Genomic DNA, 16,025 nt, shown 5'->3' with positions numbered 1-16,025 from the left:
CCTGTTGGTGGCGCTAGAGCTCTGGAGCTAGAGTTGATACACAGTATCACCACTTGAACCCAAGTAATGGGTGGTCTGCTGTTAAATTATTACAATATTGGGAAATTATTACATTATCAGGACTTGAGAAATGAAGGCTAACCTGATAATGTAATAACCTCCATTAATGTTATACTTTATTACATTATTGGTAAAAAAAAAAAAAAAAAAGTGTACATTATTGGGAAGTTATTACATTATCAGGTTTTATTACATTTCCAATGCACTCAAGTGCAGATTTTTATTACATTATCGGGAAGTTATTACATTATCAATAATTTATTAAATTATCAGGTTCTACAAGGCCGATGCCGATACCGATTATTTTGACATCTTGACCGATCCTTGATATGTGTTGCTGATTTTTTTGGGGCCGATTCTTGAAGCCGATATTTCCTTTTCTCCCTCCATTTACATGATAAAAATGACACAATGATAACAAATGTTAAACTAGTCTCATTTTAAACAAAAAATAAACATTTATTAACAAAACAAACATTCTTCTGCTTCCGTTTCTTTCTGTATGTTGTTCTAGGCCTTGAGGTGGTGGCGCCTCAGATGATCCACATATTTTATGTGTTTTTCTTTTTTCCGGTATCAGCAGGATAGCAGCAGGCTCAGTGAAATGGGATAATTGATCGGTGAACGCACGCACGTATCGGCCGATGCCGATACAAGTAAAAAACGCAAATATCGGCCCGATATATCGGCCTGCCGATGTTTTGGTCGACCTCTAGTCAGGACTTTTCATCTTGATGTCACTTTCATTAACATGAATACTTGCTTTTGAGTAATGAGCTATGATCCATTTTGAGCAAGTGACACGTTTTTGCAGGTTATCAACTAGGTTTTGTAGCTTGCACTAACTGTTTTTTTTAGAGATGCATTAACTGTTGTGCAAATATAAATAGTGATGTGAGAAATGCACCGAAGCGAGAAAACCTGTAAAATCTTGGATCAGAAGTTTTTCAGACCTCATCTTGAGCTCGTTCTCCATGCTAAGAGGAGCTCTAAACCTTTATGTGTGTCAGAGCGCCGCGTCTCTGATGGTCCTGTACATCTGCAGAGACGTCACCTCCACGTCGGGGGTCTTGGCGTTGGGGGGCCGGGCCGTGGGGCTGTAGCCCGCCGAGCGCCCCATGGGGCTGAAGCCGGTGGTGGTCCGGCCCGCCGTGAAGCCCGAAGACCGCGAGATGACGGGGCGCCGCAGGAAGCGTCCCGACGTCACCAGGTCCCCGTAGCCCTGCGCGTGGGAGAAGGCGTAGCCGGAGCGCCGCGAGCTGGTGCGGCGGATACGGGTACGGCGAGGAGGAGGGGGAGGGGTCGCTTTGGCCCGACGCACCTTAAACATCACCTGGAGGTTTGGACAGACAGAGAGAAAGTTAAATTATTCATGCTTTCAGGTTTTATTTTAATACATTTATTTTAACATGTTTTTAACTAAATAATTATGCACTATATATATCATATATATATATATATATATATATATATATATATATATATATACATATATATATATATATATATATATTATATTATATTCTAGATCATATCATAAAAATAATGCGTGGCCTAGAGGTTTGGAATCGGGCTTGTAACTGAAGAATTGCTGGTTCAAATCCCGGTACTGACAGGTAATTAATCTTAATAAAAAATGTAACTTTTAATTTAAAAAATAAATTAAATAAATAAATTTAAAAAATTTAATTAAATTTTAAAAAAATACAAGTGTAATATTCAAACATACAAGGAAAAACAAAAATAACAGTAATATTAATAATAATATATATAATTAAAACAATTATTAACTGAATTTTTTTTATTTAATTTAATTTTTTTAATTTTTTTATTTTGAATGCTGCTTGGTCGATATTTAAAATAAGTTAAATATTTTATTATTTGTATAATATTAATTTAGAATTATTCTTTATCTTCTTTATCGCTCTTTTTGGTGGATAATCCTACCAACATTTCTACATTTTGGGATTACAGCTCCCCGGCTATAGCCTCCAGAGGATTCCTTGAAAAATCAACAACAATCAAAAAAAGAGTGAAGGAGCAGAGAGTGGAGCGTGAAGCGTACCTTGTCGTTGATGGAGGGGCAGAGCTGAACGAACAGGAAGCGATAGGTAACAACAGGAAGGACACACAGGATGGAGGTGAGGAAGATGGTCAGCCAGATGTTGGGCTGGTTCAGAGAGTTTCGGGCCGTTCCTGCAGAAACACACAGATACAAGCTTCATATTAGTACTGCATGAGTAAAAGTACTAATACCACACTGTGGGATTACTCCACTACAAGTGTGGAAGGTCCCTTTAATTACTTTTTTTGGTCATTTGGTGTCTTTTTAAAATAATTTTATGTCTTTTTTTTAATAATTTGTCTTTTTTTTTGTTGTAATTCTGTGTGTTTTTTAGTAATTCTGTGTAGTAATTTTGTGTCTTTTTTTGGTAATTATGTGTCTTTTTTTGGTAATTTTGTGTCTTTTTTAATAATTTTGTGTATTTTTAAGTAATTTTGTGTTTTTTTTGTCATTTTGTGTCTTTTTTTGGCATATTGTGCCAGTTTTTTAAGTAATTTAACGTTTTTTCAGTCATTTTTTGGTATTTTTTGGTCATTTTGTGTCTTTTTTTGGTCATTTTGTGTCTTTTTTTAGTAATTTTGTGTCTTTTTTGGTCGTTTGTGTCTTTTTTTGGTCATTTTGTGTCTTTTTTTGGCATATTGTGCCAGTTTTTTAAGTAATTTAACGTTTTTTCAGTCATTTTGTGTCATTTTTTGGTATTTTTTGGTCATTTTGTGTCTTTTTGTGTCTTTTTTTGGTCATTTTGTGTCTTTTTTTAGTAATTTTGTGTCTTTTTTGGTCGTTTGTGTCTTTTTTGTCATTTCTTGTCTTTTTTGGGTCATTTAAAAAAATTATTTTGTGTCTTTTTTGGTAATTCTGTGAATTTGTTTGGTCATTTTGTGTCTTTTTTTTTTTAGTAATTCTGTGTCTTTTTTTGGTCATTTTGATACTGCCTCTAGCGGCCCCCAGGTAATTTGAGTTTGAGGCCCCTGGTTTGGAGAGTTGCTGAGGTTGCTGCTGTCTCACCTATGAAGGGGAAGGCTGAGGGCAGCATGAGGAACATGCCATTGCTGTACATGGTGAAGGTGACGGTGAAGTACATGGCCAGACTCCCCAACACGAAGAACGTGTTCACCGCCGTCCAGTACGACATCTCAAAGCCCAGCTGGAGACACGGAGACAGAGAGAGGAGGAAATACAGGGTTCATCTTCAGGGTTCACACTCCTAACCTCAAATGATTTTCCAGGACTTTTTCAGCTCTTCAGAGAAAAGTTATCATGTCATACACTAATACATTCCTCTGTACCGCTCATTCTCTGGAAGTTGTAACTCTTTTCTTTCTACAATTCTTTTGTACAGTTGTAACTTTTATTAATTGTTTCTAGTCTTCCTCACATTGTCTCTCATTCCTTTAAAAAGAGGACAACACAACAAACACTTGCATTTCATTTGTTTAAAAGTTACAAAACACACACACACACACACACACACACACTTACTCACACACACACACACACACAGTCTGGTTTTCATAGATCATAAGGACTCCAGTTTTAATCCTCACCGGTGGGGACCACCCTTTCTAGAGGTTGTAGAGAGCTGAAAAAAATTGAGTAAGCTTGCCATAGCTTAGTTAACCTATACACGCCTTCAAACCTCTGAAATGATGAAGTAAGGTTCTAGGCATGTTTAAATAAGGCTTTACGGGGACATCCGGAAAAACCAGTAAACATGCTATCAGGGTACATCATTTACATGAATTTGCATATTTCACACAGATTATTTGGTGACTAATGGGGACCTACTTTTGCAAAAAACAATTAAATTTAGATCCTTTTCTAAGAAGCTTATTCTACAATTATGGCATTTGCAAGGACTAAAATCATTTTGAGTAGATAGAGACAGTTCAAATTATGTTGAACTTTAATGTTCATATATTACAATGCATTTTTGACCATTATACTAAATGCATATTGTTTGAAAATATTGTCGGCCCAACTTGAATGTGAAGAACTGTGAAGTGAATTATTGTTCAGAAAGTCTTTCCACAATAAGAGTTGTTCTTCACACTGCTTGTCTTTTCTTGTTTCTAACCTCAGTCAACTAGTGTTGTTCTACTACATTTAATGCTACATGAAATAGTGGATCCAGTATTGTAAGTATGTAAACCTATGCTCTAAGACAATACAACAAATTTATTAGCCTGGAAATGAAAAATCTGTGCATCTGTTGCAACACAACAGATTTTTCAGTTCACAATTAGCTAATGTCTATAAATACCAAGCAACTTGTGTAACTTCAAGAACATGTCAGAAAATGTAAATTTGTTAATATTAGCTTCCTTCTCAGTTCTGACTGTCAACCAAGGTAAGTCAGTCCACATAAGAATGAAGGCATATAATATCACATATGTACAGGGTTAGTAGCAGACAACTGTTAATACATGTATATTATTTTCAAGCCCTAATAGTGGAACAGCACGCTGCAGATGCACAAGTTCAGATATTGAAATTGATATCAAAAAGGAAATAATGCAATAGTGAATCCCTACAGTCAATTACAAATGGACCATTGTATATTTTGACAACTACCTGAGACATTGTAGAGAGACACACATTTTAATTTTGAATATAAAAGGTGTAGTGCCACATGGCATTTTAATAACATATTCTGGCCTTTTCTCCCAAAAGCCAATTGCATGCTCTCACTGAAGAACCAGGAAACCTCTCAGCCAAGTTACATTAATGGGGGGAATGCAGTTCCAACAGATTTGGTTGGAGATGTACTTCTATTAACCATGAAAATGGTGGTATTATGCAAATTCAAAGTAGAACCTGAGGGAAAAAGCAGTTTTAACCTCAACCTTTTAAGCTCAAGAGCACCTGGTACCAGTGGCGGCCACGCCCTCCAACAGGACCCGACATAAAAAGTTACACAAAATACGTATTAGTCCATACATGCTGCACACTCAACCAGAAGACGCCCATGAAGCCACTTCAACTAAAACTCAGATAATATGCATTTCAAAACAATATTGCCATAAGTCTGATGCCATTTATGGTCTGCACACACAACCCAGTTGCTCAGTGAGAGCGAGGCTTAGCTGACAAAATGAGTTAGATTTAGTTTCTCCTTAATATAAATTTCAATAGATCAAATAAGAAGTCAAACCCACTTGAATTGTATAGCTGAAGTTTTTAATTCTAGCAAAGTAAAAATGAAGTTTTAATAAATTGCTCCAACAAAGTAAGTTATTGTTCCACTAATAAGGAACAAAACAAACTGCTCATTAAATTAAAAAAATAAAATAAAAGACTTGGCAGCATACATTAGAACTAAACATCAGTCAGCCAATTACGTTGTTAATAACACCAGAAAGAAACAACTTTAACTTTAACAAAACTTTCCATTTGTAAGCAATAGTACGGTTGATAACAAAAAACTTCAGGCTCTGCTCTTAAACACTTCTCGAAATCTCTTTTTGATGGCACAGTGCAAGTGCAGAGTAATGCACTCATGTGCCTCTCGACCGCCTTTACCTCTGCTGGCCGCCATGGTGTGCTTTAATGTGAGGCCTTACCTGTAAAGAGTAGAAAAACAGATGTTTTCATAAAAGTATAAGGAAATATCTGACCAGACTAATGAGTAAGACTTCTATTATTTTCTCGTGCTTTGTCAACCTCTGTCTGCTTTCACACATCTTGAATAGACTGTTCTCCATGGGGACATTTCACATACCTGTGCATTCTCTCTTATCAGAGACTTAACTGTGTTTAACTGAAACAAAACCATAAAAGGTGCTTTGTGGGGACGTCGTAAATTTCCAGACTACAGTGACATTTTGCCCCAGTACAATGACTCAATAAGGCTCAGATGTTTCCTAAATATCCCTTAATCATAAGCCACCTACAAGCATTACAGAAAAGTGTTTCGCAGACCTGATGCATAATAGATTCCCCTCAAAATGATCATATTCTTTTCATTTATCTGCATAAAGAAAACAACAGCAGACGTCAAAAGTGACTCGAAGACACTATAGGTAAATTTAAGTGATGGACATTAATTACCTGTTGACTAGTGTCCTCTGAACTGGCAGTTTTATCCATCTGGGGCTCTGACACCAGCACAGGCATACCAGTTTCACATGTAGTCATCTGCAATGATTTGATACAAAAAAATAATTGAAATATGTAAACCAATCAGTTAATTTTGTGTAAACATTGCATAATATTTTATGATTTTAATACATTTTCTAAAGGACATGTCTCTTGAGTTAAATGCATGCTAACACAACAGACTAAAAAGTAAGAATTCTACTATTTTCTCCTGCTTTGTCAACCTCTGTCTGCCTTTACACATCTTGAATACACTGTGCTTTGTGGGGACATTTCACACATCTTGAATAGATTGTGCTTCATGGGGACATTTCACATACCTGTGCATTCTCTCTAATCAGATACTTAACTGTGTTTAACTGAAACAAAACCATAAAAGGTGCATTGTGGGGACGTCGTAAATTTCCCAGACTGCAGTGACATTTTGCCCCAGGAAAATTAATCATCAAGGTTCAGATGTGTCATACATATCCCTTAATCATTAGCCACCTCCAAGCATTACAGAAAACTGTTTGGCAGACCTGATGCATAATAGATTCCCCTCTTAATGATCATATTCTTTTCATTCTGTGCATAAAGAAAACAACAGCAGACGTCAAAAGTGACTCGAAGACACTATAGGTAAATTTAAGTGATGGACATTAATTACCTGTTGACTAGCGTCCCCTGAGCTGGCAGTTTTATCCATCTGGGGCTCTGACACCAGCACAGGCATACCAGTTTCACATGTAGTCATCTGCAATGGTTTGATACAAAAAATAATTGAAATATGTAAACCAATCAGTTAATTTCATGTAAACATTGCATAATATTTTATGATTTTAATACATTTTCTAAATGACATGTCTCTTGAGTCAAATATATGCTAACACAACAGACTAAAAAGTAAGAATTCTACTATTTTCTCCTGCTTTGTCAACCTCTGTCTGCCTTTACACATCTTGAATACACTGTGCTTTGTGGGGACATTTCACATACCTGTGCATTCTCTCAAATCAGATACTTAACTGTGTTTAACTGAAACAAAACCATAAAAGGTGCTTTGTGGGGACGTCGTAAATTTCCAGACTCCAGTGACATTTTGCCCCAGGATAATGACTCAACAAGGTTCAGATGTGTCCTAAATATCCCTAAATCATTAGCCACCTACAAGCATTACAGAAAAACTTTTTGGCAGACCTGATGCATAATAGATTCCCCTCATAATGATCATATTCTTTTCATTCATGTGCATAAAGAAAACAACAGCAGACGTCAAAAGTGACTCGAAGACACTATAGGTAAATTTAAGTGATGGACATTAATTACCTGTTGACTAGCGTCCTCTGAGCTGGCAGTTTTATCCATCTGGGGCTCTGACACCAGCACAGGCATACCAGTTTCACATGTAGTCATCTGCAATGATTTGATACAAAAAATAATTGAAATATGTAAACCAATCAGTTAATTTCATGTAAACATTGCATAATATTTTAGGATTTTCATACATTTTCTAAAGGACATGTCTCTTGGGTCAAATACATGCCAACACAACAGACTAATGAGTAAGAATTCTACTATTTTCTCCTGCTTTGTCAACCTCTGTCTGCCTTTACACATCTTGAATACACTGTGCTTTGTGGGGACATTTCACACATCTTGAATAGACCATGATTCATGGGGACATTTCACATACCTGTGCATATTCTCTTATCAGATACTTAACTGTGTTTAACTGAAACAAAACCATAAAAGGTGCATTGTGGGGACGTCGTAAATTCCCCAGACTCCAGTGACATTTTGCCCCAGGAAAATTAATCATCAAGGTTCAGATGTGTCCTAAATATCCCTTAATCATTAGCCACCTCCAAGCATTACAGAAAACTGTTTGGCAGACCTGATGCATAATAGATTCCCCTCTTAATGATCATATTCTTTTCATTTATCTGCATAAAGAAAACAACAGCAGACGTCAAAAGTGACTCGAAGACACTATAGGTAAATTTAAGTGATGGACATTAATTACCTGTTGACTAGTGTCCTCTGAACTGGCATTTTTATCCATCTGGGGCTCTGACACCAGCACAGGCATACCAGTTTCACATGTAGTCATCTGCAATGATTTGATACAAAAAATAATTGAAATAGGTAAACCAATCAGTTAATTTCATGTGAACATTGCATAATATTTTTTGACTTTAATACATTTTCTAAAGGACATGTCTCTTGGGTCAAATACATGCCAACACAACAGACTAAAAAGTAAGAATTCTACTATTTTCTCCAGCTTTGTCAACCTCTGTCTGCCTTTACACATCTTGAATAGACTGTGCTTTGTGGGGACATTTCACACATCTTGAATAGACCATGATTCATGGGGACATTTCACATACCTGTGCATATTCTCTAATCAGATACTTAACTGTGTTTAACTGAAACAAAACCATAAAAGGTGCATTGTGGGGACGTCGTAAATTTCCCAGACTGCAATGACATTTTGCCCCAGGAAAATTAATCATCAAGGTTCAGATGTGTCATACATATCCCTTAATCATTAGCCACCTCCAAGCATTACAGAAAACTGTTTGGCAGACCTGATGCATAATAGATTTCCCTCTTAATGATCATATTCTTTTCATTTATCTGCATAAAGAAAACAACAGCAGACGTCAAAAGTGACTCGAAGACACTATAGGTAAATTTAAGTGATGGACATTAATTACCTGTTGACTAGTGTCCTCTGAACTGGCAGTTTTATCCATCTGGGGCTCTGACACCAGCACAGGCATACCAGTTTCACATGTAGTCATCTGCAATGATTTGATACAAAAAATAATTGAAATATGTAAACCAATCAGTTAATTTCATGTGAACATTGCATAATATTTTTTGACTTTAATACATTTTCTAAAGGACATGTCTCTTGGGTCAAATACATGCCAACACAACAGACTAAAAAGTAAGAATTCTACTATTTTCTCCAGCTTTGTCAACCTCTGTCTGCCTTTACACATCTTGAATAGACTGTGCTTTGTGGGGACATTTCACACATCTTGAATAGACCATGATTCATGGGGACATTTCACATACCTGTGCATATTCTCTAATCAGATACTTAACTGTGTTTAACTGAAACAAAACCATAAAAGGTGCATTGTGGGGACGTCGTAAATTTCCCAGACTGCAATGACATTTTGCCCCAGGAAAATTAATCATCAAGGTTCAGATGTGTCATACATATCCCTTAATCATTAGCCACCTCCAAGCATTACAGAAAACTGTTTGGCAGACCTGATGCATAATAGATTCCCCTCTTAATGATCATATTCTTTTCATTTATCTGCATAAAGAAAACAACAGCAGACGTCAAAAGTGACTCGAAGACACTATAGGTAAATTTAAGTGATGGACATTAATTACCTGTTGACTAGTGTCCTCTGAACTGGCAGTTTTATCCATCTGGGGCTCTGACACCAGCACAGGCATACCAGTTTCACATGTAGTCATCTGCAATGATTTGATACAAAAAATAATTGAAATATGTAAACCAATCAGTTAATTTCATGTGAACATTGCATAATATTTTATGACTTTAATACATTTTCTAAAGGACATGTCTCTTGGGTCAAATACATGCCAACACAACAGACTAAAAAGTAAGAATTCTACTATTTTCTCCAGCTTTGTCAACCTCTTTCTGCCTTTACACATCTTGAATAGACTGTGCTTTGTGGGGACATTTCACACATCTTGAATAGACCATGATTCATGAGGACATTTCACATACCTGTGCATATTCTCTAATCAGATACTTAACTGTGTTTGACTGAAACAAAACCATAAAAGGTGCATTGTGGGGACGTCGTAAATTTCCCAGACTCCAGTGACATTTTGCCCCAGGAAAATTAATCATCAAGGTTCAGATGTGTCATACATATCCCTTAATCATTAGCCACCTCCAAGCATTACAGAAAACTGTTGGCAGACCTGATGCATAATAGATTCCCTTCTTAATGATCAAATTCTTTTCATATGTCTGCATTAAGAAAACAACAGCAGACATCAAAAGTGATGTGAAGACTCTAGAGCTGAATTTTAAGAGATGGACATTAATTACCTGTTGACCAGTGTCCTCTGAACTGGCAGTTTTATCCATCTGGGGCTCTGACACCAGCACAGGCATACCAGTTTCACATGTAGTCATCTGCAATGATTTGATACAAAAAGGAATTGAAATATGTAAACCAATCAGTTAATTTCATGTAAACATTGCATAATATTTTATGATTTTAATACATTTTCTAAAGGACATGTCTCTTGGGTCAAATACATGCCAACACAACAGACTAATGAGTAAGAATTCTACTATTTTCTCCAGCTTTGTCAACCTCTGTCTGCCTTTACACATCTTGAATAGACTGTGCTTTGTGGGGACATTTCACACATCTTGAATCGACCGTGATTCACGGGGACATTTCACACACCTGTGCATTCTCTCGAATCAGATATTTAACTGTGTTTAACTGAAACAAAACCATAAAACGTGCATTGTGGGGACGTCGTAAATTCCCCAGACTCCAGTGACATTTTGCCCCAGGAAAATTAATCATCAAGGTTCAGATGTGTCATACATATCCCTTAATCATTAGCCACCTACATGCATTACAAAAAACTGTTTGGCAGACCTGATGCATAATAGATTCCCCTCAAAATGATAAAGAAACAGTCTGTAATAAACACTAATGCTAACTAGCTAACGCTACATGTGCTTTGGCTAGCATCTGTCAACAAGTTTGTGGCAGTTTTAAAACATTAATAAATGGCTACATGATATATAACACTGTCATATATTACACGGTATTTCAAGAAATCCGCTGAATACTTACTGAACACGCCACTTGCTCCAGGTATTCCTTAACATTGAATCATCTCTTCGACGTGTCATGGAGTTGAAAGCTGCAGTACTTTTACTAATTTGAGATTGAACGTGAACGTGCAGTTGACTTCCTCTCTGATTTCACAATAAAAGCGTACGGCCGGAAGTCACAAGTCCCTTACTAGCATTATTAGAAAATAATATACAGAAAACCAATCTGGAATATATGATTAATCTTCTTATTTTAATGACAAAATACTATATCCATAAATACAAATTCACTAATTAGAAGCCACTTTTATTGATTTTACTAATGAGATCAAGCAATACAATAAGTAAAACTAACAGCTCTTACTTCCCAAAACGTTTTTTTTAAAACTTACATCTCAGTGCAGTGTCAGGTGTCTGACTCCCCCTGATGTGAACCGGGTGTGGGAGGCTCTTGCCTTGCCTCGCCCACCGGGGACGCATGGGACGCAAGGAAACCAGGCGAGGAGAGGAAAAGTTTTAATGATGGCGTCAGCGGGTCACAGCTGGATCAGTTGTCAGTTGGCTTTAACAGCTGTAGACATGCACTAATAATAATAATAATAATAATCATCATAGTCATAATAATAATAATAATAATAATAAGTGTTTTCTCTGTTTAACAATCACCTGCACATGAATAATAACCTGCATTCTGTATTTATACTGTGAACTGTGTCCTGCTCAGGGACACAGGAATGCCTTTATATGATTTATTTGTTGTTATTTGCGTCTGTATAGACTACCGTGGTGATGAATTCATAATATAATATCCCAGAACGTGATTGTCTTGTGTTTTTTTAGGTGAGATGATTAAGGGAAAATATAAATGTAAACTCAGATCAAACCTGCACTCAGGAATGTGAATGAAAAGTGTTTCTTGCTGACAGACTGCCATACTCTTTATTTTCTTTTTTTAAACTTGAAAAGTATCCATAATAAATCTAAATGGGGGAAATAAAAATAGTGAAAGGGAAAAAAACTTATAGAATGATCTTTATTTACAGTTATTATAAATGTAGAAAGATGTTTGTGGTCTTTATGTTGTTGAGACCCACAATAAAACAAATTATAACTACAAGGCATATCATAAGATAAATATAAAACTTGTGAGTGACACACTCAACATGAATAATCTGTTCTTTGTCTTCACTCTGTTATGAAACTACAGCATACATTATTATACAGGACAAGATATTACTATCTCTTGTGCCATAATCCTAGGTAGAAACACATTTAGTAGTCCAATTCAGATTAACAACCAGTAACCAACCAAGTGATATTACAATCACTTGCGCACTCAGTGCTGTTGGTTCCGCATGGCATTCCTAGCTAAAACATAACAAGTCCCTCAATGAACTCCCCAGCTAACATGCTCACTTCTCATCCACATCCACTCACTTCCTTGCTCTGCTGCCTGCAACATGTTTTTAGCTGCCAGTTTCAAGCTCCGTCCACGAATACCCAAGTCGCTTAGCAGAGCAAACACAGACTTTGCAACAAAACCACGAAAGCCGACTTCTACCGGTGGTACACAAGCCCTCCAACCCCTCTGCTCTGAATCTGCCGCTAGCTCAGAATACCTATTTTTCTTGCGCTCGTTGGCTTCCTCAACTCTGTCTTCCAAGGGGACAGTGAGCTCAAAGTACACAACCTTCTGTGTATCAGACCACAATAATGAATCTGGTTGTAGCTGGGAGCTAGCAATATGATACGGAATGGTTAGCTGCTCGGTTGAGTCAGCCTTCAAATTCCAGTCCTCTTAGCTGTCCTATCTGCTACTTGGACTTAATTGAGTTAATTTTCCCTCCCTCACGTACAAATTCAATTTGTCTAACCTCCTTACCAGCAACTGAAGAATTTACTTCTATCTATTTTTCCTCGAGTGCAGCTGCCAAACGTTTCAATACCTGGTTGTGACGCCAGGTATAACACCCTTGAGAGAGACTAGCCTTACACCCTGACAGTATATGCCTGAGTGTAGACACACTGGAACACAGTGGGCAGGCAGGATCCTCACCCAACCACTGATTTAGGTTTTGCAGAGATGGCAGAACATCATAAGTGGCCCCGAAAATAAATCAAATTCTGCTTGCCTCCATGCTACACAACTCTCTCCACTTCAAAATTCTCTTTTCTACGCTTTCCAAGTTCACCCACTGTCCCTGCTTTGTCTGAGACACTGCCTTAGTACATCTTACTACCTCCTGATGATGTATGTCTTCTACCACCATACCTCTCTTTTCTTTTGCTCTTGCCTTAGCCCACCCAGTTTTCCCAGCACACAGTCCTAGGCCCCCACGGCCATGCTGCACCTGACCCACAATGTCTCTGTGCCTAAGGGCTGCCTGACCCTGCTGCACTGCATCTTTTGGGTTCCATTTCTAACCCGTTTTAACCGTAGGCCCTACACCTCTAACCACTGGATCATTTCCAGGCAAACATTAGCACACTTGTACTCCTCTGACAGGTTAGATATTGGCAACTCCAATATACCTTCCCCATACAAGGCTACACTGCTTAGACAGCGTGGGACTCTGAGCCATTTCTAATAAATTAGTTGATGATCCTCTCCAACTTTTCTTTGAAATAGGAACCTCACACACTGTCAGTGGCCACATCAGCCTCGGCAACAACCCAAACTGCAAACACCACAACTTTAACTTTCCTGGGAGCCCTGACTTATCTATGCCTGAAATGCCTTGAATCATTTCCTGTCTCAACTCCTCATATTGGCCCTTATCGCTGAGGCTTGCATAATACCACCTTCCTAAACTTTTAATCGTTTTTTCTGTCACTGTTGGTATTACCTCCCCGTTTATGACAAACTTCTTGTCAACAGTCTTCCCTTTAACAACTGAGATATTCCTAGACTTACTTGGTTTCACCTTCATTCTGGCCCACTGTAAATTACTATTTAACTTATCCAACAATCTACTGGTACATGGAGCTGTTGTTGTGATAGTCGTCATATCATCCATATAGGCCCTAATTGGTAGGAGGCGCAGCCCTCCCTGCAGCTTTTCTCCACCCACTACCCACCTTGAGGCTCTAGTAATAACCTCCATTGCCATAGTAAAGGCTCGTGGGGAAATTGTCCATAATGCCTATCTTCAACTGTTGCCAAGCAGTAGTGTACTCTGCTGTCGTAAAAACAGAGTTGCAAATCTACAAAGTAAGCTCTAACTAAACTCTTTATACTATATGGTACTCTAAAGAAATCAAAGACCTACCATATCAGACTATGTGGCACTGACCCGAAAGCATTTGCCAGGTCCAGGAAAACCACATACAGGTCTCTCTTCTCATGCCTAGCTGACTGGATCTGGTACCATGCTGGTGTGCTCTAAGCACCTGGAGGATCCTGGGATTCCAGCCTAAGTGTCAATCAGCCTATTCTTTTCTAGGTAGCTAGACAACCTCTGTGCTACATCACTATAGAAAATCTTCCCCTCAACAGGTCTAAATTGACTTATCTCTTCAGACTCCCTTTCTTTAGGAATGAAGATTCCCCCTTCTCTACACCATGCCTTAGGTATAACCTGCTTCTTCCACACTATCTTCATCAGCTTCCACAAATACAACAACACATCTGGCACAGACCGGTAGGGGACTCCATTCGGCCCAGGGGCTGAAGAGGCCCTTCCACGCCTTACTATCTCCTGAACGTCTTTCCGTCTTGGTGGGCTAACATCACACTGGCTGTCTATCTCACCAATAGGTGGCATATCGGCGGGGAGTGGTAGCTCTCTAAACCTTTCCTTATCTTTGTGCACTCCCTCCAAATAACCTTCAAGCTCCTGCTTAGATGCAAGGCTACCGTTCTCCTTATTAAACAACGTCTTCACAAACCTGAATCCCTCAACCAATCTTTGACATCTGCCTGTAAACCAATTTATTCCCTCCTTCTCATCCTCTCTGCCCTTCCTCCACTGCTTCTTAAGCTGTCTCCTCTCCCGAATAAGTCTATCCATCTCTTGTTGGCGCCTGGATTTAAACTACTTCAACTTCATGCTTCTTTCTTTTCTCAAAAACGTCAAACCTCTCTGCACTATGATCATAGATGACATCTCCCATCTTGTCTAACTTCCTCTCCGCAGTTCCTTTAAGCTTATCTAACACTCTAACCAAGTCACTGCTGATATCTTCCCACTTCTTAGTTTTGGCCACCCGTGGCCACTTAACGCTAGGTTTCTGTGCTCTAATCTTCTCTCTCTTTGGCTGGCTGGCCTCTCTACCCTCCTCAGTGCTAGGACTTACCTCTACACCAGGGGTGCTGATATCCTGAAAGCTATGAGTTCTTTCCTTTCGCTGGATTTCACCCGACTGACTTGACATACTCCTTAAGAAAATCATTTTCAATGCTGGGTCCCAGTGATGTTATGATGCATAAAATCAGTCCGATCAGCTGCAGCGTCTCTTCAATAACCGATATCCAGTCAGGGGGCAGGGTCACCGGTAAAAGACTTCCACAAAGGATGCTGTCCTGAATCCTGTGCATAGCTCCTCCGATATCCCTTCTCCATCCTCCCCCATCCTCATCCTCCCTCCTCCATCCACCCCCCCATCTTCCATCCTCACTCCTCCATCCTCCAGCGGCAGTCCTGAGGCAGACTCAGAGGTCAGCACAGAGCCCCACCCTGTCTGGAGGTTTGACTTTGCAATCTTTTCAACAGTTTCACATTGAGGACATCCAGGGGGATGTAGGGTGGTCATGCTGTAGAGGCCCAGCAATCAGGCTGCAGTACATATCCCCACACACACATTAAGAAAATTCTCAGCCAAAGTAATCTGCCTATGGTGATAAAGCATGATATATATATAATATATAGTCCTTCCCATTATATTTTTAGACATTTTAAATAAGGTGAACTTGTCAGTGGGGAGCTAACTAGTTCAGCAGTGGGGGCTAACTAGCTCTCT

General features: G+C 38.5%; 1 protein-coding gene across 1 annotated transcript in view; it reads right to left on the bottom strand.

Moving 5' to 3' along the window:
• Window positions 1–239: 239 nt before the first annotated feature.
• LOC131974546 (phospholipid-transporting ATPase ID-like) overlaps window positions 240–16,025 on the bottom strand; it is an 89,387-nt gene continuing 73,601 nt past the window's right edge. The window contains exons 26-28 of the mRNA XM_059336901.1: window positions 3,131–3,269; window positions 2,126–2,256; window positions 240–1,393 (exon numbers count right to left, since the gene is read on the bottom strand). Coding sequence (XP_059192884.1) covers window positions 1,067–1,393; window positions 2,126–2,256; window positions 3,131–3,269 — 597 coding nt within the window. The 3' untranslated portion in view covers window positions 240–1,066. The remainder of the gene's footprint in view (window positions 1,394–2,125; window positions 2,257–3,130; window positions 3,270–16,025) is intronic.

The sequence above is a fragment of the Centropristis striata genome, chromosome 7 (assembly GCF_030273125.1).
Source record: "Centropristis striata isolate RG_2023a ecotype Rhode Island chromosome 7, C.striata_1.0, whole genome shotgun sequence".
NCBI lineage: Eukaryota > Metazoa > Chordata > Actinopteri > Perciformes > Serranidae > Centropristis > Centropristis striata.
Note: the sequence above shows the minus strand (reverse complement) of the source record. Positions and strands in the feature narration are given on the sequence as shown.